The sequence below is a fragment of the Vulpes vulpes genome, chromosome X (assembly GCF_048418805.1).
Source record: "Vulpes vulpes isolate BD-2025 chromosome X, VulVul3, whole genome shotgun sequence".
In the NCBI taxonomy this organism is placed as follows: Eukaryota; Metazoa; Chordata; class Mammalia; order Carnivora; family Canidae; genus Vulpes; species Vulpes vulpes.
Genome location: NC_132796.1, coordinates 87647689 through 87674073, shown reverse-complemented (window position 1 = coordinate 87674073; position 26385 = coordinate 87647689). Strand labels below are relative to the sequence as shown.

The following is a 26385-nucleotide window of genomic DNA, read 5'->3' as shown; positions in this document are numbered from 1 at the left end:
CCCATACATCCACCTCTCATCTCCATATTCATCATCCTCCAATAGGGTCCCATCACACCAACTTCTGCCAAAATGTCCGTGATGCCTCCCCATTACCCAGGGCATTGGCTCTCAACCAGGGCTGGCTTTGCCCTCCACCCCTTCCCATGCAACGGGACATTCTACAATGTCTGGAGCATTTTGAGTTGTCACAACTAGGGGTGTTACTGACTTGTAGAGGACAGAGGCCAGGGCTTCTGCTAAACACCTTACCATGTACTGGATAGCCACTTATAACAAAGAAGTAACCCTTCCAAATTGTCAACAGAGCAAGGTTGAGAAGCTCTTATCTAGGATCCAAGATTACTTAGGACCAAACCTAGATTTCTAGCCTCAACACTCATCATTCTTCACAAGGTCCGACTGGTGCCTTGACTGCTCTGGGAGTAGAAACTATGCATTCCCACCTTTGTGCATTTGCTCAGTTTTTAGTCACATCCTAGCCCCCCTTCCAAGTCTAGTTGAAACCCCTTCTTTGGTGAAGCCACTCATTTGACCAAGGCATACCTAATGAACTTCCAAAGCCCGAGAATAAAAAAAATACCCCATTTCTTCCCATCAAGTGGTTCAGAGTCTGTGGGGTGAACGACCTGGAACTAAATCTACAATACAAATGGTCAACAGCCCAGGAGTGGTATGTGCAAAATGCATGAAGGAAAAAGCAACTGAGTCTTCCCGTGGGCAGGGAGTGTCCACTAAGGCTTCAGAGAGGAGGCAAGTAAAAGGTAAAGTGGGATAATATCAGGTAGAAGGGAGAGCTGGGCATTCAGTGCAAAACTGATCTAGTGTTGCTCCTCCGGATTCACTCTCAACGCAACAGCAAAAAGGTTCTTTTTTCCCCTCTTATTACAAACAAAACAAACCATCACAAACAAACGGCTGTCCAGGGCTTCCTGTGCCTACATGTATCCCACCTCTCTCTCCAAGCTCATCTCATGCCACTTCCCACCCCTCGCCCAAGGTGCTCACTGCCTTCCAGCTATACTGTCTTTTCTTTTTTCCTGTCCTTTAAATGCCATCACAAGGTGTTTCCGCCCGCTGCAATATTCTGTTCTCCTTTGCCACAGCTTTAGCACCTACGCTCGTCTTCCTCTCATCGATTTGTTTTTTTTTAGCTTGATCCATCATCTCCTCAAACAGCCTTCCCTGACAACTCCATCTAGAACGTACTCCTGTCATGTTGGATCCCATTAATCTGTTCTATTTTCTTCGTGGCATTCATCTTGATCTCAAATTACTCATTTCTACCCTCACTACCCCAACTAAGGAACCAAAGCATAAGATAAAAGATTGGAGGCTACTAGTCTCAGGGATCCCTCAGTTCCCTGGACCCTTAGCACTATAACCTGTATTGTGCATTTGCTATCTATCACATATTGCTTTGGACTCTCATTGGTACTGCTCACTTATATTCCACTTCTATATGTCCTGTCTCTCCAACTGGTCTTAAGATCCCCATGGGCAATGACCCTGAGTTATTCTTCTCTGCAAGCGTCACAGCATCTGGGAAAATAGTACATGCATAAAAGCCCAGCAAGGAAAGGGTAAGTGAATTGGTGAAATGATGTCATTTACAGGGACAACAGACAGCAAGATTTGGTAGAAAGAACACAAACACAGGACCAGGAGTCAAGAGACACCTGTCACAGGTTTGGCTCTGCTACTAACCAGGTGAGTGACCACAAGCAAATCCTCTCTACTTGAGCTTCATTCAGTTTTCTCATGTGTAAAAAAAACCTCTCAAGATGCCCTTTCAGTGCTAAGGGGTCCCTACGAGAACTGGGCTAGTAGGTCTGAAATCGGGTGGCATTTCACTTACTGCCACTAGAGGGCGAGCAAAGGTCACATAAATATCGCAAATTTCACATCCTTAAGAACACAAATATGAACGAGTACATTTTTTTTCTCCATTTTAAGAATACCAGTATATTTGAAAATGATGCTCTGTTCCATTCCATTCTGTTAAAACTTTTACAAAACTTCCCCACTGGAAGAAAAGCCAAAGATCTTAACAGCCTAAGCATTTGTACAGAGATCGGGCTTTCTAGATGTTAACCAAGGAAAGGATTTGAATGTTAGAGGACTATTATACTTCTTAATGAGAATTAAGAATAATAGCCACCATTTATCAACTGTCCGCTTGCTTCTACCCTTCCAACAGTATCTTCTCAATATGGTAGGCAGAATGAGACTTTCAAAACCCAAATCCCATCATGTAGCTCCTCTGCTCAAAGCCCTGCAAGGCTTCCCATTTCACTGAAGGTACAATTCAAACTCATCATCATGGCTTATGAGGCCTCACCCAACTAGCTCCTTAGCTACCTTTCCAATACGATGTCGTCTCACTCTGTGTGCCAGCCACACGCACTGGAATTCCCGCTGTCCATTGAGCATGCCAAGCTAGCTTCTCAGTCTGCGTTTGCTGTTCCCAGCTCCCCCAGAAGTCTACCATGCTGGTGCCCTCATTTCCTTTAGGTCTCTGGCAAATGTCACTTTGCCAGAGATCTTTTCTGGCATCTTTTTTTTCAATCTAGAAGAGGGACCCCTTACCACTCTTTATTCCTCTTTGATATGTTTGGGTTTTCTTTGTGGCACTTATTACCACCTGGGTGAATATACATATCCATACATTCATTTATTTGCTTATTGTCCATCTGCCTCAAGAAAGTAAGCTCCTTGACAATATGGATGGTGTTTGTTTTCTTCATTTCTATTCTATTAGAATGATGCCTGGCCCATTGAAAGCACTCAAGAAATCAGTGTAGACTGAGTGATTACTATACTACACAGTAGATGCCCTAACTCACTTAAGCCCCAAAGCCACCCTTCACGTTGGTATTACTGGTTATCCCTCTTTGACAGATGAAGAAACAAAGGCCTGGAGTAGTTTAGTAAATTGGCCAAAGTCAATCACAGAGCTAACGGGTGACAGGTCCAGGACACAAACTCAGTTAATGATTGCAGAACCCATACATATTATCTCATCTCATACTACCTCTCTGAAAGAAAGGGACATTTTTGTTTCCTGAGACTATCATTAAGTAGTAACATATGTCCAAAGGGAAATCCTGTAGAGATTTCATGTGAAATAAAAATTCCTCAGACTTGCCATGGCTGACCTACCAAAGGGACAACCAAAATAAAGAATCACTGTCAGCTGGGTCCCATAATGTGTAGTTCAGTCCTACCATGTTAGGGAATAAGTGGGAGTCTTGGGTCTCAACACATTTGATAAAATATGGTGTTTCTTAAGACTCTTCATGCAACACATAGAAACTAGGTTTTTCTATCTTTAGTCGATCCTTTTGATCATCTTCCACCCAGACACAGGAATCGTCATTTTATTTGAAGCAAAAGGGACTCCATTCCTCCTGCCCCTTTTCCCTACAACACCTTTACTGGGCAGGCCGCAGGAAGAGAAAAGACCTGAAAAAATCAATTTATGGAACTAAAGAAACATTTTCATGAGATTTTCAAAAATATGTCGACAGATTCTGGCTATAACATTTGCTTCCTAATGTAGTAGCTCTGCTGTCTGCTCCTAACAGGCACTTGATAGAAGAGCACATAAAAGAAAGTATTCTCTTGAGGATACAGAGTCCAGAGTATTTTAAGGGGTTAGTTTGATTCCCCCCCACCACCCTCATCAAAAGGTGGCAACAAGAAAGACACAAAAAAACAAACCTTTTCACAGAAAGCTGCTGTTCATTTACCTTTAAATATTTAATGAGCTCCCCCGGAACTTCTTTGGAGCCTGACTGAATCAGCTGACAATGATGGAAGAATTTGTGCACATGGAGATCCTGAAAAACAGATGTCCTTGACCACATGAAATTCGATTCCTTATCCTTGGACGCAGCTCTCTAGTGCCCCCTCTGCCCACATCTTGCAAACCTACCTATCTGGGTCTTAGAGCACCCAGACTTAGCAGCCACAGCTACCAACATAAGTGTCCATGTCCCTTAGTCCCCTTGACTACCACACACAGCAGCAAAACCATGCCAAGCGAGCATGTACCTAAGCACAGCAGGTAGGCCACAATTCTGGTGCAACTACTCACTCTTTAATTCCTTTATTTGATGAGTGTAGCCTCTGAAGTTGGACTGCTTCTACATTTTAATAAAGTGAGTAGGAACAGAGGTCTGGATTGACAGATGAAGAAAAAGTAGCAGCAGGGAGGGACCAGACAAGTCTCAGGCTTGTTCAATTATCATGGTGCTTGGCTGACAAGTGTCCAGCTGTCCCATATAGAATCTACAAATCATATACTGGCATTGTGGACAGCATGTATTCTACTAGGAACTGGGATAATAAGATGTGAATTTTGACCTGCTTCCTCTAATTATTATCTGTGTGACCATGGGTAAGTCATCTAACCCAACCAAGTTTTGGTTTCTCCATTTATGAAATGTTGAGGTGGGCAAGGTGAGCCAAGAAGGGTCTTTTAAGGCCACACCAAGGAACATGGACTTCGCCTTCTCCATTGGTGATTTTTCAAACGTGCTTGAGCCTTCCAACAGACATCTGATTCTAATTGCATGGATGATAAGGTGTAGAGTAAACTGTACTAGTCATCCATGATCCATTGACTTCAAATTTCTGGGTTCAACTCCAGTCTAACCATGAGAAAAACACCAGGCAAATTCCAACAGAGGGGCATCCTACAAAATATCCCTACTCATGAAAATGGACAAGGTCATCAAAAACAAAGAATGTATGGGACACCTGGGTGGCTCAGCGGTTGAGCACCTGTCTTCAGCTCAGGGCATGATCCCAGGGTCTGGGATTGAGTCCCACATCAGGCTCCCTGCATGGAGCTCACTTCTCCCTCTGCCTATGTCTCTGCGCCTCTCTCTCTGTGTGTGTGTGTGTATCTCATGAATAAATAAATAAAATCTTTAAAAAAAAAAAAACGACTGTCCAAGAACTCAGCCAAGAGGAGCCTACGAAGATGTGACAACTAAATGTAATATGCTAACCTAGATAGAATTGTGGAACATAAAAAGCTCATTAACAGGTAAAAACAAAGGAAATCTGAGTAAATACAAGCCTTAGTCATTATGTATCACTACTGGTTCATTAATTGTAACAAGTGTGCCATACTAATGAATGCAAGAGGTTACTAACAGGGAAATCAGGTGGGGCACCTGGGTGGCTCAGTTGGTTAAGCATCTGCCATAAGCTCAGGTCATGATCCCAGAGTCCTGGGATTGAGCCCAACATCGGGTTCCCTGCTTAGCAGGGAGCCTGCTTTTCCCTCTCCCTCTGCCCTGCCCCTGCTTGTGCTCTTTCTCAAATAAATACAGAAAATCTTTTAAAAAATAACAGGGAAATTAGACACGGGGTATATGGGAATTCTCTGTACTGTCCTATTTTTCTGTAAATCTCAAACTGTTCCAAAAACTAAAATTTATTTTTTCAAAGAGGTGATAAGGGCCTCTACAATCCTTTCAGTTTTGTGAGGCTTGAATCTATTAATGGGGATAAATGGATTTGGGGATTTGAAAGGAATTGTAAAATTTGAGCTATTACTATTAAGAATGATGCTATTACTAATGAGAAAGTCTTTAAGGCCACAACTTCTCTAAGGCTGCAGGAATCAAATATAGTCTATTCTAAACAACAAGTAGATTCAGGGGCGCCCAGCTGGCTCAGTCAGAAGAGCATGCGACTTTGACCTCAGGGCTGTGAGTTTGAACCCCATGCTGGGTATGGAGATTACTCAAAAAATAAACTTTATGGAACGCCTGAGTGGCTCAGTGGTAACCGTCTGCGTTCAGCTCAGAGTGTGATCCTGGGGTCCTGAGATGGAGTCCTGTATTGGGCTCCCCACAGGGAGCCTGCTTCTCCCTCTGCCTATGTCTCAGCCTCTCTGTGTGTCTCTCATGAATGAATAAATTAAATCTTTTTAAAAAATAAACTTTAAAAAATAATTCAAATATCAAAATTGACAAAATTTACATGATACAACTTACTTGAGTATAAATCGTAGACTCTAAGTGGCTTTTAATCTTCAACAAAGGCTTTGCACCATCTACCCACTTAATATCCACATTAGATTGCTGTGAATGGAAAGTACAGACAGGAGTTTCTGTAATATAGCTATGGATAGATGAGTAGCACATGATACCTTTAAACATGTCAACTTTTTCCCCCAAAAAAACCAAATATGTTAGTTTCACCCATAGGGAATTATTGGAAATAATAACCTGCCTTGAGAATAAATGGATCCTAAATCATTTTGAATTTCTTATCCTTTGCAGGCTGATACTTTTATGTTACAATAAAAATGAATTACTAAATAAATGCATTTTTAAAGGTGATGCACAGAATCTGAGCCCCAGCTCTTAAAATTGTTATTAGGATCAACAGACACAAAACACCTGGGTGGCTCAGTGATTGAACATCTGCCTTTGGCTCAGGCCATGACCCTGGGGTTCTGGGATCGAGTCCTCCATCGGGCTCCCCGCGGGGAGCCTGCTTCTCCCTCTACCTATGTCTCTGCCTCTCTCTCTGTGTCTCTCATGAATAAATTAATAAAATCTTAAAAAAAAAAAAGAATCAACAGACATGAGCGGTGCCTGGTTGGCTCGGTCAGAAGAGCATGTGACTCTCGGTCTTGGGGTTGTGAATTTGAGCCTCACGTTGGGTAGAGGGATTCCTTAGAAGTCAACTGTTTAAAAAAAAAAAAAAAAGAATCCACAGGCCCGAGGTAACTTGGTCAAACTGCTCTGGCTTATTTTCCATACTACATTTTCTTGGGGGCCAGTCCTCACACCAGACTTTGTGGGGCTACCCACTAGAAGGCCGAATTCTGTACTTTTTAAGCATTTCATCATGATCACTTCAGCAAAGGCATTTATTTTCTTACCCTTCTGGATTCTGCATCATTCAGATTCAAGTAGCCCGGGGGAAGATTGGCTGACACTGGCAACTGTTGCTCAAACGTAATGATCCTACCATCCTTCAGCAAAGGAACCCAGGCAAAGCCAACTGCCAAGATAATAATCATTCATGAGAAATGAAATCAGAAATGCCATTAGCCATGCAAATCTCAGAGTGCTGGGGGGCAGGGCAGGGTCGTGATATTTCTGGGGATCTGTACATGGGAGTGCACATGTGGGGCATCTGAATCCTGGGGAAGGAACACTGCCTTGGAATGGCTTCCTAATCCCAGCCTGGCCACGAATGAGTTCTTCCCTCCACTCCCTGGACCAGAAATTGGGACCAACAGGTAGTGTCTCCATCAAATGGTTATCGGGAAACCGAAGAGAGATAATAAAGGAAAATACTTCAAAATTTTAGAAGTTCATCAGTATCATTATCTTTACCCTTCAGGGGATAATTTGTGGTGGACATTTTTTTTTTTTTTAAGATTCAGGGCTCTCTCACCTATCCTTAGTGAGAATATGGGAGTCTCATGTCTGGGACAATCTCAACCAGCAACTAGCAGGCTCTGAATTGTCTTTTGGCGACCCAAAGACAAGGGACTATGGAAAATTAAGGTCACGAGTCAAGGTTACAGCCCATATTCATACAAGACGGTGCTCAACGGGGCAGTTTTCCTGATTACAGAAGGAAGAGGTGGGGGAGCAGAATGCAGACAGGGCATAGTGTTTAAACTTGAATCCACTGAGAGATTTCCTCCCGGTCTCTGTATTTCTTAACAGTTCTACCCAAAAGAGCCTCTTGGGTTTCTCTTAAAAAAACCCATCATGTTCTAGCTAAAAAAGCCAGAGCCATCTGTGTTCCTCAGGTTGAGCAGTATCATTATTTCCATCATGGAGCTTACACAGGGCTTCAAGTGTTTAGAATGCAGCTGTAAAAAAGCTTGCTCTGGACCAAGTTTTGGCATATGAGAGAGGGTGTTGGCTGGAGAGCACTTTTTAGAGCCGCTGCCTTCAGATTCTTTTAAATTCTTTGCGTGAGTGTGCGTATGTTTATACTGTGAACACAGAAGTCAACACAAATCTGGTTAGAATGTTTTCATTCACGTGTTTAATTTGGCAAATGCTTTAATTCTTAAAAGACAAATATGTTGCTTTCTCTAAGTCAGCTAAATGGCTTTCTCAGACTCTGAAACACGCCTGAAGGGCATCTTTACTAGTACAACTTCAGAAATGCTTTACCCAGAGCTCTTCTTGTATAAAGAGCAGAGGAAAAGTAACATGAGCATAGGAACCATTCTAAAGGACTCTGTCAAAGTACTTAACTGAAAATTAGACAAACGACCAAAGGTTTCCAGCCCAGAAAACAGGAAAATCTATTTCTTGTTCTTGGGGGATATTTTTCCCAGTAGACATTGTTACTGAGCTATAATTCAGATACCATACGCTTCATCTATTTAAAGCGCACATTGATGGTTTTTAGCATATTCACAAAGCTGGGCATCATCCACTGCTACTATCTAATTCCAAAACTCTTCCATCACGCCAAAAAACAAACACCACACCCCTTAGAAGTCACTCCCTAGGGGCGGCTGGGTGGCTCAATCTGTTGAGCATCTGCCTTCTGCTTGGGTCATGATCCCAGGGTCCTGGGATCGAGCCTCATATCAGGATCCCTGATCAATGGGGAATCTGCTTCTCCCTCTCCCTCTGCTTGCTGCTCCCCTTGCTTGTGCTGTTTCTGTCTCTGTCTCTGTCAAATTAAAAAAAATCTTATTAAAAAAAAAGTAGTAGTCACTCCCTATTTCCCCCAGTCCCTGGCAACTGCTAATCTACTTTCTGTCTCTATGGATTTGCTTAGGCAACATTTTTGTGCTGTGAGTAAATCAGAGCATGGCCAAGGGTGTCTCTCAGTCAAAACTCATATAGAGCACTTGGAAAACAGAAAGGTATGATGGCAAGCAAACACCGTCTGGCTCAGAAACGTGAAGCCACTTAAGGATGGACAGTTAGAAGTGATGAGTGGCCCACGGAATAACCCTCTTAAGCTCCACCGAGTCCTTCACCCAGTTTGGTCTAGGATTTATTATTTTTTTCAAGATTGTATTTATTTATTCATGAGAGACACAGAGACATAGGCAGAAGGAGAAGCAGACTGCCTGCAGGGAGCTCGATGTGGGACTTGATCCCGGGACTCCAGAATCACACCCTGAGCCAAAGGCAGAGACACTCAACCACTGAGCCACCCAGCCGTCCCCAGTCTAGGATTTAAATAAGGAAATAGTAATTTGTCTTTTAGGACGTGCATGGTCTTGGGTTCCTATCATCCTGCCAGATTTCTTCTCCACCCTCGAGGTCCCTACCCTGAACGAACTGCAACTTCTGTGGAGTTAGAGAACAGGGCCACACTATCCAAAAGGGCAACTTCCTAGTTATTTCAGTCTGGCTGCCTGGCGAGCATCACTCACACTCAACATCAGTCCAAAACCTATGGTCCTCACCTGTGATTCTGCTACTTGCAAATTCCTTCTTCCCAGTTTCAAAGTCTCAGTGCTAACTTTGAAGTCTCTCTCTCTAGTTGCCAACCATTTGCCAGACCCAATTATACTCTTCTTCTATAATCTCTTTTTCTCCGTCCCCCTGCTCCTACTGCCGTGTAGCCTCCTTTCCTCCTGGACTACTGAGGGAGCCCCTAACTGGTTTTTCTTCCTTCCTTCTTGCTCCAGCCCCCTCTATCATCACCTCACTGTCTGACAGACTTCCTGCAGAACAGCTCTTATCGGCCTTTACAACCCTTCAATATTTCCATATTGGTCACAGAATACAATCAAATCCATGGTCTGGTGTTCAAGGCTTTCCGTGATCTGGTGTCTCCTTTTCAATCTGACGTCCTGTGGCTTCCCCTCCCAGCACCCTGTGCTCTGGTCGGATTGAACCACGCATGTTCCCTGTTGATACCCCTCATTACTCTGCCTCTGTACAAATTCTTCCATTATCCTGGAATCTACCTTCCTGCCATCATGGCATTCTCCAACTCTACCCTGCCTCTTTAAGGCCTCACCCAAATACCATCTCCTCCAGGAAGCCTTCCCAGATTCCCAGCCACTGGTCCCTCCAACCAGCCAAAATAACAACTCACTCTTCCCTGAGATTACACAGCACCACTTTCTTGGTAACTACTACTTTCTATCTTATATTAGAGTTGTCTATACAGATCTCATTTCTGCTGCTAGACCATGTGCTCACTTAAGGTGAGATCTGTTTGAGTCTCCACTGCATTCTCCTTAGTACCTACTAAAACAGCTTGCACGTAATAAACATGCAAACGTGTTTGGTGAATGAATGAATAAATGAATGAATTTAAGACTAATCTGGGCTAGCTTGGATCCGAATCCCAGCGCATGCTGACATTTACCTAGTGGCAGTGGTACATGCCATGTTTACAGGGCCTCTGTGTTCCTCTAAGGATGCTTCCCACTGGTATATATAAAGCTTTGCCGAAAAAATTAAAATAAAATACAATACAATAAAGCTTTGCCGAATGGGACCAAGACTGGCACTTCACTACTAGAGTTTATTCGAATTCATTAAATCTGCTCTGTTCTCACTAGAACCAAGTGGTCCCCAATCTCCCTCAGGCTCAAATGTATTCCTGGTTCTGGGCTTACTTCCCACTCCCTTAGTGAGCCCAACTGGAAAGTTCTGGTTGCTGGGCCATCCTACTTAAAAGAAATACTATATACCACAGGATGTGTTTCTGTATGAGAAGTATTACTCTGTGTTGTATGTATTACTTTGAGTTGCTTGCAGTAGTCCAAGCGCACTGGCAAGGACTTGGACAGGACGTGTGATGGAAATGATGTTCAAATGAACGCAAAATTCATCTTTTCCCAATGAACTTTTTGACTCAGAAATGTACTTTGGGGGAAGGGGAAGAAGTGGTTTGTAGCTGGGGCAAAAGAGGTTACATTCTAGACAATTCCATCTCAAATAGCTGTAGAAAGAGACTTTTAAGGGAGTACACGTACCTGGACTTTCAACCGTGTCCTGCTTTTTGGTTGTTCCCTTTGTGTTAATTTCACAACTTACATGATAAAAAGTAAAAAGCAAATGATGTTTTTGATGCAGGTGAATGGGAAGCTCAATTTTAATCTGAAAGGACAGCAAAATTACACATAGCATTTTGTTTTGTTTTCATTGTCAAGCTGGACAGTCAGACCTTTAGTTCAGTTTCATCATACTTTTCCCATGACGTATTTTTCTAAACAACAAGCCAAGTCATCAAATCATAGATATCATTTAAATGTACTCTAAAGGCTTTTCCAGTCAGTTTCAATTTGACAACAGTCTCCTGGGTAGTGAGGTCTGATTCATTACTTGCACTGGAGAGCCCAGTGGGTTCTCCTGGATTCAACTTTGCAGTGGGATTTTCTAAAACACTGGATCAAAACCACAGCCTCACAGCCCAGGGATCCTCTGTAACTCAATCCAAGTCAGTGAATGCAATCGATCTAAAATGCAGACTGAACCAGAAAGGCTTCTTTCTCTCTAAATTGTTGCCTTCCTTTGCGTGAAAAAAAAAAAAAAAAAACTCTGTAAATAAACGTGCAGAAAGTCACCGTGGTATTATGGTATCCAGCAATTACAGTTCATCTTTTGAAAAAAAATGGAAGACTCTTAAATTAACAAATAAACAGTGTCACCCTTGACACGTGAACTTAATCTCAGAAATTAATACTTTAATACAATCTCAAGTGATTTTTAATCAGGACCCAACCAAATGTCTTTACTGCCTCCCAGAAGAACGCAAAAGACATATCACAGATTTAACCAATTTGATGCACATGCATATACCTGCAAAGAAACACAGGCAATCTCTCTCCATCTCTCGCTCTCACTGTCTTGGTTAATATAGATTGAATGACTGAAAAGCCTGTTTTCTTTCTGGCATCCTAAAATCATGTGGATGACTTACTACCTGATCAAGTTTTCTGGAGTGACTAGTGTTGATGAGAGAGGGGGACATATTAAAACAGCTTGGAAAAAAAATAAAACAGCTTGGTGCTGGGGCGCCTGGGTGGCTCAGTGGGCTAAGTGGCTGCCTTGGGCTCAGGTCCTGGGATGGAGCCCCATGTCAGGCTTCCTGCTTAGTGGGAAGTCTGCTTCTCTCACCCTCCCCTCCTGTTCTCTTTCTCTCTCAAATAAATAAATAAATAAATAAATAAATAAATAAATAAATAAATAAATAAATAAATAAAATATTTTTAAAAAACAGCTTGGTGCTGGACATGTGGCCTCATTCTCATTCACACAAGGCATGGTTTAGGTATTAGAACTAATCTCTGTTGTAGGTATATTTCACCATGGAACACGCCTATTCACAGCAGCCAGACCATCTGGGTGTCTAATGCTCTGCTGCACATAAATATGGGCATGCTCTCTCCCCCGGGTGGCAAAACTACTACACTCCTCCTCATTCCCTACAACACTAAGCACTAGAGAAAGGGATGAGGCCTAAAGCTGCAGTACAAAGCCTCCATATGACAGCAGTGGACCTGGGGAAAATCATGACAGCAGTGGGGATGGTTTCAGACAGAGAAACCTGAGAAGCAGAAAGAGCAATGCTTCTGGTCCGGGATGCATATACAGGTTCGTGGAGACATGTCGGAACCAAAAGCAGTGTGCAGAGTTGGATAAGCCAGGGACATACCAATTGGAAGAGGCTGTGACAGAGACTAAGAGAGACACTGGCAAGTACATAGAGATAATAGAGATGGAGAAGGAAAGAGAGGCAGAGGCAGGGCCAGAGAGATAGACTGGGGGGGGAGGGGAGCATGGAGCTTGGGAGACGGTGCCATTCCCCTTTGTCTACACTGCACTGAGGCATCAGAGCAGCCAATGGGATTCTGGTGGCCTTCACATGCTGCTGTGTCTCTCAAAGCATTTCACCTACAGAACGGCTGCACCCCCAACTCCATGCAAAATCACAAGAAGAAAGTTCTAGAAGGACCTTCAGAAAATCTCTTCTGAATTTCCTATTTGAAAGCTGAGGAAATGGGAGACTCAGGAAGAAAGATCCAGAAGGGCCTTCAGAAAATCTTTCCAGAATTTTTTATTTGAAAGCTGAGGAAATGGGAGACTCAGGAAGAAAGATCTAGAAGAGCCTTTAGAAACTCTGAGTTTCTTAATTGAAAGCTAAGGTAACAGACTCGGAAAAGGTAAGTGACTTGCTCAAGGTCCCCAGAGCCAGCTGTTGTCAAAGCTAGGGCTAGAATCCTAGCTCCAATCTCATGTTCATTCCCTACAATGTTACCTCTCGCCAGGGCCTCTTCAATTTGTGGGCAAATTCCACTGTCATCAAAGGGCATCAAGCCCTTTGTCATGGTGTGACACTTCCTACTTTCATAGGACAAAACATTCAGGGATCACAAAGGTAGATAAAATGATGGAAATGAAAAGATAAAAGAAGAGCCATCACAGCGTTGTACAAACATTAGAAAAATGCATCCTTACCTCATCATAGAACTCTGGATTTTGGTTGTGATGTGAGACAACAGCATAAGCATTTGTGGTAAAAACAGACCCCGCGGGTTTTCCATAAATACACTGCAAAAGAAGGAAACAGAGTCACACACCTCAGCGAAGGTCTTTAAACATAACACAATGGAAGCACATACAGTTCGAGGCGTCTGTGAGCTCAAGGCCACAGCCAAGCCCGCCGGGCTCTAACCATGAGCTTGGACACTCCCAATCACTCACAGTCACTCCAGCTATCAGCCCAGACATCGTCAAACTTGGCTGCATGGATGCTTCCAGACTTCCGGCCATCAGAAGAACGCACTTCCAAGTTAGTTGACAGCAAGAAGTCAAATACAGCTAATCACTTGGAAAGCGAACACTCTTAAACCAGATCTGGAAAGCTCGCTTCTCTCATGCTATTTGCCTTTCTTCATAGGAGAAGCTCCCCTCCAGCCACTTAGCAACATTTGCTGCACACACCAGCAGACACCTTCTTAGCCTAAAGGAATTAAAAACTGAATGTCCACTAAGCTACAGACAAGCTTACTGTTCGCTCACTTTATGAGCTGCATTTTAAAAGTCACAGGCTTTCTGTTAGACCCATAAAATAAATGTGAGGCTTTCTATGGTTCCGTGAAAAGATCCCATTGCATTTCTGGTATGAGTTCTGGGCTTCCACAGGCCCAAAGAGCTCAAGGATAAATGTGGAGTCAGCATGCCAAGGTACTAATTGCCTCACCCTGTTACTTCAGAGCCAGCCTCTAGGCCAGTGAAGAAATGAAACTGAGAGCTCTATGTGGATGCACTGCCAATTCTCTTTAAATATGGGTTCTGAAGGCAATTTCCAGGACCTGCAGAGAGGTACCCTAAGAAACTTCAAGGGTACAAAAGGATAGTGCATGGAGGGAAAAGTAAGAGTCATTCTCATCCCCAGTGAGGGGGGAATCATTGAAAATACACTAAATTTGAGCCAGCTAATTCTTAACCTAGGTTTCTCTGTGGAAAACAAAACAAAACACCTCTTTTCAAAGGTAGGGGTTATTAAACACTGAATGACTTAGTGGGCGGGGGTGGGGGGCTTCCAGGCTTTTTTCCCCAGGAGGTCTGAGGCGAAGACTAGCAGTCCATCTGCCCGATTTAGGCTCAAACTGGAGAGGTGGGGGGCCAGATAAACAATTCATGACGGCTAGATGTTCTTGGAACTGCTCTTTCAGGTTTCTGATTAATGCACTAAAGGGTGAAAAGATAAAGGCACTGTGAAAGGAAAGGTATTTAAGGATTGCTCTATCAGATAATCCTGAGATTCTGCTTTGCCTACACCACGAACCCAAGTTTGGAGGCACCATTTGGCCAGTGCCAGCGTAGAAGTCCTATCTCAGATCAAAGCAGTCATGCTGTGCTTCTGTTAGCTCAAAGCCCAGTTCAGGTTTCAGGGAGAAAGGAGTTTAGAGTCCCCTGATGATACCATTAGAAACTCTCAGGTCATAGGAGAAAAAGCTCTTGTGATTGCACATCAGAATGATGCAAAATCAAAGTAGAGCAAAAGCAAAAAAGTCTGGAATGTGAAGCTTACCCATTTTTAAAGCTACCTATGCTCCTACCTCATTTTGTTATTTTGTAATATTTAATCCTTTAATGTGCAAGAGTAGAAAATGCAATATTACCTTTGCCACTCGAGTACATTTTCTTTGTGGCACTTTAAGATATTAAACTTAGCCAAGAAACTACCAAGTGCCAAAATTTTTATCTTTTTTTAAAGATTTTATTTATTTATTTATTTATTTGAGAGATAGAGAGAGAGAGAGAGAGAGCAAGCACAAGTGGGAGGAGGGGCCGAGGGAGAGGAAGAAACAGACTCCTCACTGAGCAGGGAGCCTGATATGGGGCTCAATCCCAGGACCCCAGGATGATGACCTGAAATGAAGGCAGATGCCAACCAACTAAGCACCCAGGTACCCCCCCAAATCTTTATTTTTATACTAAAAGTGTATGCTTATCAGGATCATAAACAAACCTTTAGAGCGCCAGCATCGCTTTCATCTGAATCCCGGAATTCCACGCAGACTGCAATGTTCCTTGCCTACAAATGATTAATCACTCAACATGAATCCTAAAACCAGAAAATTATAAATAGCATTTTATATCCCAAAATGTATAATTTACACTGCTCACCTTGGCAAATGTTTTCTGGCTATCATATTTTAATTGCAAGGGATATACATACAGATGATTTTTGTAAATAGTAAATGGATAACAGTATTTTGTCATTTCTGGAAAAAACTCTTCAACCTCCACAGTAATATTTTGACAATTCTTTTCGAAAGGCTTCAGGGGCACATATGAAGAAGTTATACAATCTATACCAGAAGAAAGAAAATAGGCAAAGATAATACAATTTAGCAATCATGAACACATTCCTGCATTTATAAAAATATACATGGACCGCATTCTCAAAGAGTGATTTAACAAACAGAATTCTCAGTGACTGACAAAAAGTCATACAACCACTTTAAGAACCCAGAAGGACAAGATGGCTTAGCCTGGTACTGATTTTAGTGGAACCATCCAAACCAGACACGATTGCTAGTTCGTTCTCAATGTTGAGTGATTTGCCAAATATAACACATCATAATTTTGACAAATTTAAACTCTGCAGAGAAATCCATTACATTTTTCCTGTGACTGCAATTTAGCTTTCACTGCAAATTTTTATTGGTATCAGGGAACAGTAAATGTATGCCTCCAATTAGCTCATGGATAGTCACTCTGAAAAAGCTAACTTGGCGCAGGTGCAATTTGCACCCAAAAAACAAGGGAGGCCTTTGGAAATGACAGATCTTAGGATGGGTTACCAGAATAAATTCAATGTTCCTGAAGGTGAAAAGCACAAAGGCTCAGAGAAGTGTGGCAGCCTGGGTTATGGAAGCAGCCACCAGAGCAGAAGTGATTCATACACTGAAGGAGCTGTAACACAACTTGTCCTTGCTGCACAGCGGTATCGATGGAACAGGAAGACCCAGGAAGAGTCATACCTGAGACACTGTATTCTCTGTTGGGTTCGGTTTTCTCTGATTATTACAGTGATACTTATAATAGAACATCTGGAGACACAGAGTAAAGGCATTCAGAACAAGGGACCGTTCCATTACCCAGAGATAACTACTGTTAGTACTTGGCATATTCTCTTCTTGTCTCCTTTCTATGCATGTTTTATGTAATAACACAAAATTCCTACTGTATATCCAGAACTTGATCTTGTGTTGGTTTTTTGTGGAATTTGTTTTTTGGCATTTTATCTAATGTTTTATTCTGTGAGCTCATTATAAACATCATTTTTCAGGGCTGCATAAAGTTTCCTGGTGTGTCATAATGCCTTAACCACACTGAAAGTGATGGACTCTTAGGGTGTTTCCAATCTCCCTCTGATAGAAACAACACAGAAAAGAACACCGGTATGCATAAACTCCTGTCTACATTTCAAATTATTTCTTTAGGAAAAAATAATCCACTGTACTCTTAGAGGTGTTTCAGCATGTAAACCGGATGCCACTCCCTGGTTTATGATCCTTTAGTGACCTCTTCCTGCACTCAGAATAAAATCCAACCCTTTAAAGAGTTATCATGGTCTATATAATTCCCTGCAGAACTCCTTCCGCTGCATTCCCATCTGCAGGGTTCCCATCACACACCACGCTAGAGCCACACTGGCTTCCTCTGGGCTCATACGAACCAAGCTTGCTCCCCCTCATGGTCTTTTGGTACACAACACCCTTGGTCTGGAATGTACCATCCCAACCACCATGTGACAGCTACTTCTCACTCTTCAGTTCCTGAGCTGGAGCAAAGCTTCCCTTGGCCATTCTTTTTAAAGCAGGCCACCCCCATCCCAGACTCAAATCACTCATCTGTCTTATTTACTGTCTGTCACTCCTTCTAGACTTTAATATCCATAATTGTAAAGCTTATTCAGCAAATGAACAGATAGAATCTCAGAATTGAAATGCCTTAGTTCTGGACATCTATGGATATCAATTGCCACGCTGCGTTCTCACTCATGACAGGTGATGGTGCCTGGCTAAACCTAGCCAGCATTAGACGGTTTCACTTTAAAGAGTTTTGTAAAATTTGACAGAGAAGCAAAAGCATCTTGCTATTTTAATTTGCACTAGTAGCATTATTACTAAGATTTGGACATTTTTCAAGTTTTTATTCGCCACTCCATTTTATTTCCTGCCAAGTGTCTTTTCTGTCTTCTGTCAATTCTTCATCTGGGATCTTAGATTCTTGTCGTTAGAAAGGAAAAGAAACTCTCCTCCTTTTGGATCCCTTGACGGGACTTATCAAAAGCAAAGAGCAGCAGAAACTGACTAGGGAACACTCACAACAGGCTATATGAGATATGAAACAGCATCTGATAAAATCAACTTAATACCCTTACTAATTTGTAATTATTCACCACACGTACTGGACTGAATAGTGTCCCCCAGGACCTCAGAAGGTGACTGTACTTGGAAATAGGGTCTTTGCAGGGGCACTGTACCAGCTCAGTTGGAAACAGGGTCTTTGCAGGTGTAATTGGTTATGATGAGGTCACCCCATGAGAGGTAGGCCCTAAATCCAATGACTGGTGAGTCTTTCTTAGAGCCCTACTGACACCTGGATTTTGACTTCTAGCTTCCAGAACCAGGAGAGATGAGTCTATCACCTTAAGTCACCCAGTTGGTACTAGTTCCTTACAACAGCTCTAGGAACTTAATATATCACGTAAATCTCAAGAAATACACTGAAAAGATTTTTAAAAATCCTGAGATTCAAACATAGGCCTTGAAGGTTTGGAGCATGTGAATTCTTACTTGATAAATCCACAGGAACACACTCTACTGTGACGTTGAGCTGCCCAGGAATAACCTGCAATTTGGTCTTCTCTGGCCTAGGTGTAAAATAAGAGTATTTGACACTTAAAATTTGTGATTACTGAATGCACTGGTTACCCTGCATACAAACTTCCAAATGCTTCCAAATCCAAAAATGCCCCCAAAGCATTTGGTTTCTCTCATATATGACTCACATTCACCATTTTAAGAAATTATAATTCATCTATTATATTGATTTACTACAGTGACACACTTACTTCTTGTATTCTGAGAGCAACTTGAGAATGTCTTCATTTGAAAGCTTGCTGCTGTCTTGTTTATACAAAGGAGAAAACCTTCCATCCAGATCCAGAGAACCTTGAATATCTTTGAAAATAGGCCTAAAAGAACAACAGAAATTTTTTTAAATCCTGAAGTATTGACAAATTATGGCAAACTTAGTGCTGGTGTGTGTACAACACGGCAGTACTACTTTGGGAACCCGTTTGGTAAATTCTCACAAAATTAAGCACATATCTACCCTCTGATTCTGCAAGTCCACTCCTAGGCATATTGCCACATGGCACATAAATGTTCACAGCAGATTTATTCGTTATACCCCCAAAAGGAAACGGCCCAGACATTCATCAACAAGTGAATGGATACACAGTGATGTATTCATACAATGGAATACTACTCAAAATGAAGGGCTGATACATAAAACTATTTGGGTGAACCTCAAATCCAGACTGAGCACAAGAAACCTAATGCAAGAGTACACACTGCCCGATTCCATAATAGAAAAAGTCATCTGTAGTGATAACCATCAGATTGGTGGCTGGCTGATAGGAGTGGGATAGCCAACTGGACAGGGGCAGGAGGAAACTTTCTGAAGCGACAGATGTGTTCCAGAACTTGCTTGGAGTGGTAGTCACATGACCAGAAAAATTTGTGAAAATTCAGCAAGCCGGATATATAAAATGCATGCATGTGAATCAAAGGTGAAGCATGTCACAAAGCTGATGACCCTTAAATAAGATTAGGGTCAATTCATACAAACTCTACAAGATATACGTAGATTTTCCAAATCTGAATTTGGATCATTCCCAATCCCCCTTCCCCTTCCTCCGTTTTTAAGCAGTTACTTACTGCTAAAATGGGAAGTAATGCACAAGCACCCAACACACGGGAAGCAGCTCTAGCCAAAAACATAATTCCCCCTGGCAGAGCCTCTGAAGATGTGGTTCCAGGCATTAACCACTGTTCCTACTTCTAAGCATACCTCCTTTATTGTCAGTAAATCGGGGTTTATCACACATCTTTAAAATATCCCAGGCAAGCCTTTAGCGTGAGCTGTTGCTGCTGCTGGCAACCAAAACAATTCAGGAAGGAAATAAAAGAACACAATTCCTCATCAGAACTGAGGATCAGAGCTCCTAGCTTTGAAGGTTTCTCAGTTCTCCTACTGACAAAACAGCACCAAACAGCTACTAGCTCTATGCCTGAATCTCCTTTATCTCAAGGTAGGAATCACAGTACTCATCTTTCAAGAAGGTACACGTGCAGCACTTAAACCACTGCCTGGTACAGGGTCAACACATAGCTATAAATAATAACAGCAGCAACTGACTTCTCAGGCTGGAGCAGCAGTAAGTATGCGTCCACTGACAAGCCATACTTCACCTCCTATAATGCCTAAGAGGACCAACCTCTGCTACTCTTCGCCATTCACCCCACCTTGAGCTGTCTTGTTTTGAACCAATCCGCAAAACAAGGACAGTGTGCCTTTTCATCCACCAACACACGACACATTTTGAAACCGTCCCCAAAATGAAATGATTATAAATAGTGACAGAAGAGTTAATTCACTTAGAATCTCCTACCCTTATGCTACTCCCTACCACCCACTGCACATAATTGATTGAATTATTCAGAACATGGTGCCCTTTCCCCAGAAGTTCCAGTGAGCTGTACAAGCTGTACCACAAACAAGCCAGTGAACGTGTACTTCAAAGGGAGGCGGGGGGGGAGGGCAAGCAAGAAACACATTTTAAGTCATCACTGTATGTACATTCACAAGAAGTGGAAAAAAAACGGAGTGTAATCTACCATAAGATATGAGCTATACATAATGCCCTTCCACATACACTACTGGTGGAGGCTTTCCTGCATTTGTCATCGGAAAGCAGGTCTATTAATTAATGACCCACTCGCACTTGCCCACTGCATTCTTTTGCCTTTTACTTTTTAGCATGTTTTCTAGAAATATCCTAGGATAGCGTTTTGAAGCATAAACCTAGCCAACTCTGAAAGAGTGGGCACCGTGTACATAATTTACTACAATTTCAGGTTTTCGGGGTCGGGGGGAGAATTCCATTACCTTAGCAAATAAACTCTGCTTTTAAAATGCAATAAAATTAAGTGGTGTCAGTCAGATCAGTAACCGAAGCCAAAGAAAATTTCCCTGAAGCACTACACGTATGAAGAAATGAAAGGTTCTTTGACGCACAGCAAATTTTAAGAGAAAGGATTCTTTTTTTTTTTTATGATAGAGAGAGAGAGAGAGAGAGAGAGAGGCAGAGACACAGGCAGAGGGAGAAGCAGGCTCCATGCACCGGGAGCCTGACGTGGGATTCGATCCCGGGTCTCCAGGATCGCGCCCTGGGCCAAAGGCAGGCGCCAAACCGCTGCGCTACCCAGGGATCCCGAGAAAGGATTCTTACATCCTGTTGCAGATTTCACATTTGCGCCCTCCCACCAAAGTTCCTATGTGGAAGTCCAAACACCTAGGTGATGGTATTAGGAGGAGGGGTGGGGCTGATTTGGTCAGAAGGGTGGAGCCCTCATGAATGGGATTGGTGCCCACAGAAGAGGCCAGAGAACAGGCTCACTTCCTCTCAGCTCCTAGAAGATAAAGGAGCAGCCAAGGTGTCTGCACCTTGAAAGAGCCTTCCCACCAGAACCTGGCCATGCTGGCACCCCGATCTCGGACTCCCAGCCTCCAGCCCTGTGAGAGAGAAATGTTGTTTGCTGTTGGAGCCCCCCCCCCCCCCCCAGTCTATAGCACTTGGTTACAGTGGCCCGCATGCACCTGGACACATGCCACGTGGTCCCAAGATATAACTGGCTTGTCGGAGACCGCCCGCTAAATGCTGCCGGCAAGGACGACAACCCCGAACTTTACACATGAGAGCAAACAGAAAGGTCAGGATTGTATCTGTACGAACCTGGCAGCCCAAGCAAAGGGCATTCTGTATTGTCCGAGGCGGCTACACACTTGCCTTGCTGTCCTGTGCACCTTCTGGGCCGTCTACAGTCAGAAATAAGAAGACACGCTCATATTTGTTCGAATGACCAGAGGCTCACCATGCAAAATGGTTTCCCCCCACTTACCGATGTAAAACCTCAAAGTCCAGCAGAAGATATAAAGAAAGAGCTGCCAGTAAAAACATGACACACATCAGCTACCCGCTTTCCAAGACCAAAGCCTTCTTAAAATTTTTGTGTTTTCTCATCAACAGAGTCTTCATCAAGGTTTCAAGAGATGGGCAAGAAGAGGTATGGGGCACGTTTTGTACCAAAGACCTCTAATGGGAAAACTGTGAGCAGTTTTAATGTGTATTTCCTGTCACACACAAGCAAGCACTCGTTATTCTTGGGAGAAGTTTGTTCTGAATACAGTTGACCTTTTTACTCCCAAGATAAAAAGTCAAGTGACCAAGAGTCAATGCAATTAGTTTAGTTGGGCAAGGAGCTGCTGTTTGCACAGGGACTAGGAGCGGACAAGATTAACAGCCCAGAGAGTCTAAACTGGCTGTGAGAGGCTGGCTGGATGCTTGGCCCGAGGGATGCATAATGCTAAAGGCTCTTATCTATATCGTTGAGACTTTTCTCTCCCACGCAAATTAGTCACATGTCTCCTCCACATCTTCCGCTCAATAAACACTATTTGGACACACGACTAAATGCCACCTACAACAGATTGACTCTTCATAAGTATTCAGTAGCTGGAGTGCTGCTAATGAACTGTGCCACGCACACTTTCTCTCTGGGCCTCTGTTTTCTCATTTATAAAATGAGAGGAGAGGACCAGGTCACTATTTGCAGAAGTCTGAATTTCATGATCCAGAAACGTGGATGGTTATATGGGTGGCTGACTTTTTGCACGTTGCCGTCCGAAGCCCTTGAACAGGAAACGCAGCTGCTACTATGTCATACACAAACATTTCAGAAAGACACACAGGCGAAATGTTCAAAAGGTAAGAAGCACAAAAATCTATCAGAATAAAGGATGGCCCCTCGAATTGAATACTTTTAGCTCCTTGAATCGCTCATTCTCTTGTCTTTCTTCTCTTATCATGGACAGGAAGAAATTTGAGTGTAGACTGTCATTTGGGAATGGCAGGGCTGGACCTCCCAGCTCTGACATTCTAGGGCTGGATGTAAGGGCTGGAAATAAAGAGTAGCTATTGCCAAGGATACAGTGTCAATGAACAGATGTCGCCTAAAAGCCTTTAGCTCTTATTTTGATAAGCAAGCAGAAATCAGGCTGTCGTGTAAACAGAACGTAAATGAAAAGGGGGGGAGCTGTGCTCAAGCTGTAGCCCGCATACTCACATAGCACACAGTATTTTCTGAATATGCTACAGACTGAGAGCATAACGCTCTTCGGAGGGGTATATTAACAGTATCATTTAAAATATCAGTAAAAGGCCAATTTTACATTAAGCCAAAAGATTCACAAATGAGTTTTATAAATACCTTTGCTGGGTCTGAATTTTTTATGTAGGGTTCGGCACAATGCGCGATGTTTCCCTGGAGTACCTTTTCAATTCTTGCAACCAGGAAAATTTCAGGATGTGGATTCGTCACTGAGAAAATTCCCTGGGGGAAAAAATCACTTCCGTTAGACATTTTTAGGTGACTTCATACATACAGTTGCGTGGTTAACGATTCCTAGTAGTGTGTTTAGCGTCAAATGCTGACATCCAACACAGGGTTGCATCCAGGATCCTGAAAATAGATGGCCTCTGCTTTCATATAGTTTCTAAAACTCCTGATGCTTCTTTCCAAACAGATTTTCTATTTTGTCCCCAACTTCACATCTATTAGTCCCTGAGGTACAGCTTGGCCTCTTGTGTTCAGCTGTCTCTGCAAGGTGCATTTTTCAGCCTGATTAACACAACGTGTATTGTTCGGATTCCTTAGCATGTGCTGAAATGGTGTGCATCTTTCCAGTGGGACCAGACATGCATTTTCAAATGTAGCTGCGTGCAACTCCAGAGCAATTTGCTCACGATAAATACTAATTGCAGCTAAGAGGAAGAAAACACTTTACTGCAGTTTAAGAGCTCCCGCACTTTCAAGGTGGGGACAAAGGATCCAAAATTTGTTTTTTTCCTGCACACTCTGCTTAAGGGTGACTAACGTAGATGCAACCAAAGTTATATGTTTCCTCTGAATGCATGTGAAATAGCCATGTCATCCCCCGTCCAGTTCCTTCCCAAATAGAATATCTTCCAAAGAGCCTGTTAGTTGGTTATATCTGTTGTTTAAAGGAGCACCACACAAATTAATTCAAATGGAAAAATCCATCATTGGGACTCTACCAAGTTTTATTTTTCTCCTTTGGTATATTATCAACTGTGTTAAGATCGTGCGTTCCAGTTTTCAAAACATTTCAGACATTATCTCATCTGCTCTGGAGCAAACGCTCCACAGCATACAGAAAGGAAGAGAACTCGGTGTGAGACCCCAAGTAATCCCCTCCCCAGAAGTCAACAGCTTGCAAGGATCCCTCAGCATGGCTGATTCACCGTGGAATTCCCGAGCAGTGAGCAGAGAAGGAAGTGGTTAAAAACTGCTCCGGAGTTAAAATTTCCTGGGTTCAAAAACTGGCTTCACCATTTATGGGGTGGAGGCAAGTCCCTTCCTGTATCTACACCTCAGTTTCTCATCTAAGAAATGGGGATGATGACAGTAATAGCTATCCCGAAGACTTCCTGTATGGATTCCATGTACTGCACACTAGGTACCAAGTTATTACTTGAGGGGCCCAAAGCACTGCAAGGCCACAGGACCTGATTTCTGGTACTACCAGGGACATACTGCTCAAGTGATGAGATGCACCTGGCAGCCAGGCCCTTGCTGACCATGCAGAAGGTATGCTGAGCAGTGCACTGTAAGTACACTCGCACACCTCCTGTCACCTAACTGCCCTAGACGGGTTCTGTGCATTATCTTCCTTGGTCTCGAATGTGAGCACTACGACATACCCCTTTTACAGATGATGAAATCAAGCTTACAAAAGATTACACGCTGAGTGGATGAAGGAGCACAGCCAGGGCTTCTGGACTATGCATACAGGCCATGCTATGCTGCCTCTCAGCCCTGAGGCCCACACACCCGACATCTTACACGATGAGGCTGGATGAGAACAGCAGTACTCATTTTTGCTACAGCCAACGTTCACTGAGCACCGACTGTTCTCTCCTTTCCCAGTACTCTGAGCATTTCCCCACAGTGATGCCAGTAATGAATATTGTAATTTTGAAAACTCTGACAATGACTAAGAGCGAGGTGCTTTTCGCTTGGTTATCTGTGATCACCATTACTGCCGCTCTACTGCTGGCCACGTCGGAATGAGCAAACATGGCAGCCTACTGCCGGGCCGAGTGCTTTCTGGGGATGGCATTCCTTGTCTGAGCCTTACAGCTGGCCCTGGATGCAGGTACTGTCATTTCCTCCCGTTTATAGATGAGGATGCTGAGCATAGAATTGTTCATTTCTTTTAATGACCAGGGATTCCCGTGTATACAAGGAGGACACTATCTGGGCTGTTCTGCCTTTTGTCCCAGTCAGCTTCTAGCACTCTCCCTGTCCCCAGAACACAGAAGGGTAGGTAGCCAGAGAGCACCTGGGAATCCCCATGTGTGCTGGGAACTTGGCCCTTGTAGACAAGGCCTCTGGCCCGGTCATCCTTTCCCACCTAGGAGGCACGGATGCAGCTGCCCCCAATACCAGGGTAACTCTTACCCACTTCACGGTCTCTCTCCCTCTGAAGAATGAGGGAGGCCCCCTCATCCCAGTACCCAGCACTTACATAGCCCACAGCATGGCAGGGCTTTGTGGGGAGACTGTACTCTTTCACCAGGCCAACAACTACTACCCCATTGGGGAGCCCACAGAGCCACAAGGAGGCAGACCCCCAAGAGTCAGCATCTCCCCCACAATCCCAACCCAAAGTCAATCAGGTCTGACCTTGGGAGACAGGGGTCTGAGCTCTGTCAGGGCATCTGGGAAGAAAGTGCCAGGCAACTGAGAATAAAGTGACTGGCCACAGTGACTACTTGATGTCAGGGAGGCAAAACGACTTGATGGACCTAACTCCCTCCTTTTCCTGTGGTAACTGGGTTGTTATTCAGGAAGCCACTGGAGAGAAAGACTCCCATGAACAGATGGGGTTACAAGATGATAAAGCCATCCAAGGTTACTGCCCATCAGGTCACCTTCCCACCCCTCTATTCTTCTCAGGCTTCTTTCAAGCCCCACATCTTCTGTGCAGCCCTCGAAGTTAACTCCTGCCCCCCTACAGGCCCCCTTGCATTCCAAACACCTCCACTAAAATTGCGTTATAGGCTGCAGCACTTAATTACAGTCTGCCAGCCATTGTTGATTGAGGTCTTTCCAACAGACCCAGGTTCCAATCCTGCTGTCACCACTATGGGCTGTGTAATGGTGGGAGGCTTCCCTCACCTCCCAATCTGCCCTTTCTTCCCCTCTGAAACAGCCATGAGTACACTATTTCATAAGACCATGACGATCACATGAGATGCCGATGGAAAATTCTGGCATACCGGAGATACTGAAAAAAAAAAAAAACTGTTGATTTTCTTCCTGACATAGATTACAATTGGGATGATGCCCATGACCACAGCTTAAACTCCATGCCTTGAACATACATTGAAGAGATAAAGTAAATACATCATTGGCTTAAAAGGGCTTATTTGATATGATGCAGGATATTTTCCACACAATTCAGTGGCAGGTTCTCAAATACTTTTATACTGTACTTGCTCAATCTCTTT

The 26385-nt window shown here is 43.3% G+C and overlaps 1 protein-coding gene across 10 annotated transcripts in view; it reads right to left on the bottom strand.

Moving 5' to 3' along the window:
- The window catches only part of DOCK11 (dedicator of cytokinesis 11), a 189608-nt gene that overhangs the window by 85131 nt on the left and 78092 nt on the right, over window positions 1–26385 (bottom strand). For all 10 annotated transcript variants that reach the window (XR_011998218.1, XR_011998219.1, XM_072743983.1 and 7 more), the window contains 11 exons: window positions 23060–23182; window positions 21526–21608; window positions 18577–18699; window positions 18299–18375; window positions 15618–15802; window positions 15460–15525; window positions 13440–13532; window positions 10955–11078; window positions 6911–7032; window positions 6015–6101; window positions 3753–3842 (listed from right to left, as the gene is read on the bottom strand). Coding sequence is in view for 8 of the 10 variants with exons in the window: in XM_072743983.1 (XP_072600084.1) it covers window positions 3753–3842; window positions 6015–6101; window positions 6911–7032; window positions 10955–11078; window positions 13440–13532; window positions 15460–15525; window positions 15618–15802; window positions 18299–18375; window positions 18577–18699; window positions 21526–21608; window positions 23060–23182 (1173 nt within the window). In the remaining 2 variants the exon portion in view is untranslated. The remainder of the gene's footprint in view (window positions 1–3752; window positions 3843–6014; window positions 6102–6910; window positions 7033–10954; window positions 11079–13439; window positions 13533–15459; window positions 15526–15617; window positions 15803–18298; window positions 18376–18576; window positions 18700–21525; window positions 21609–23059; window positions 23183–26385) is intronic.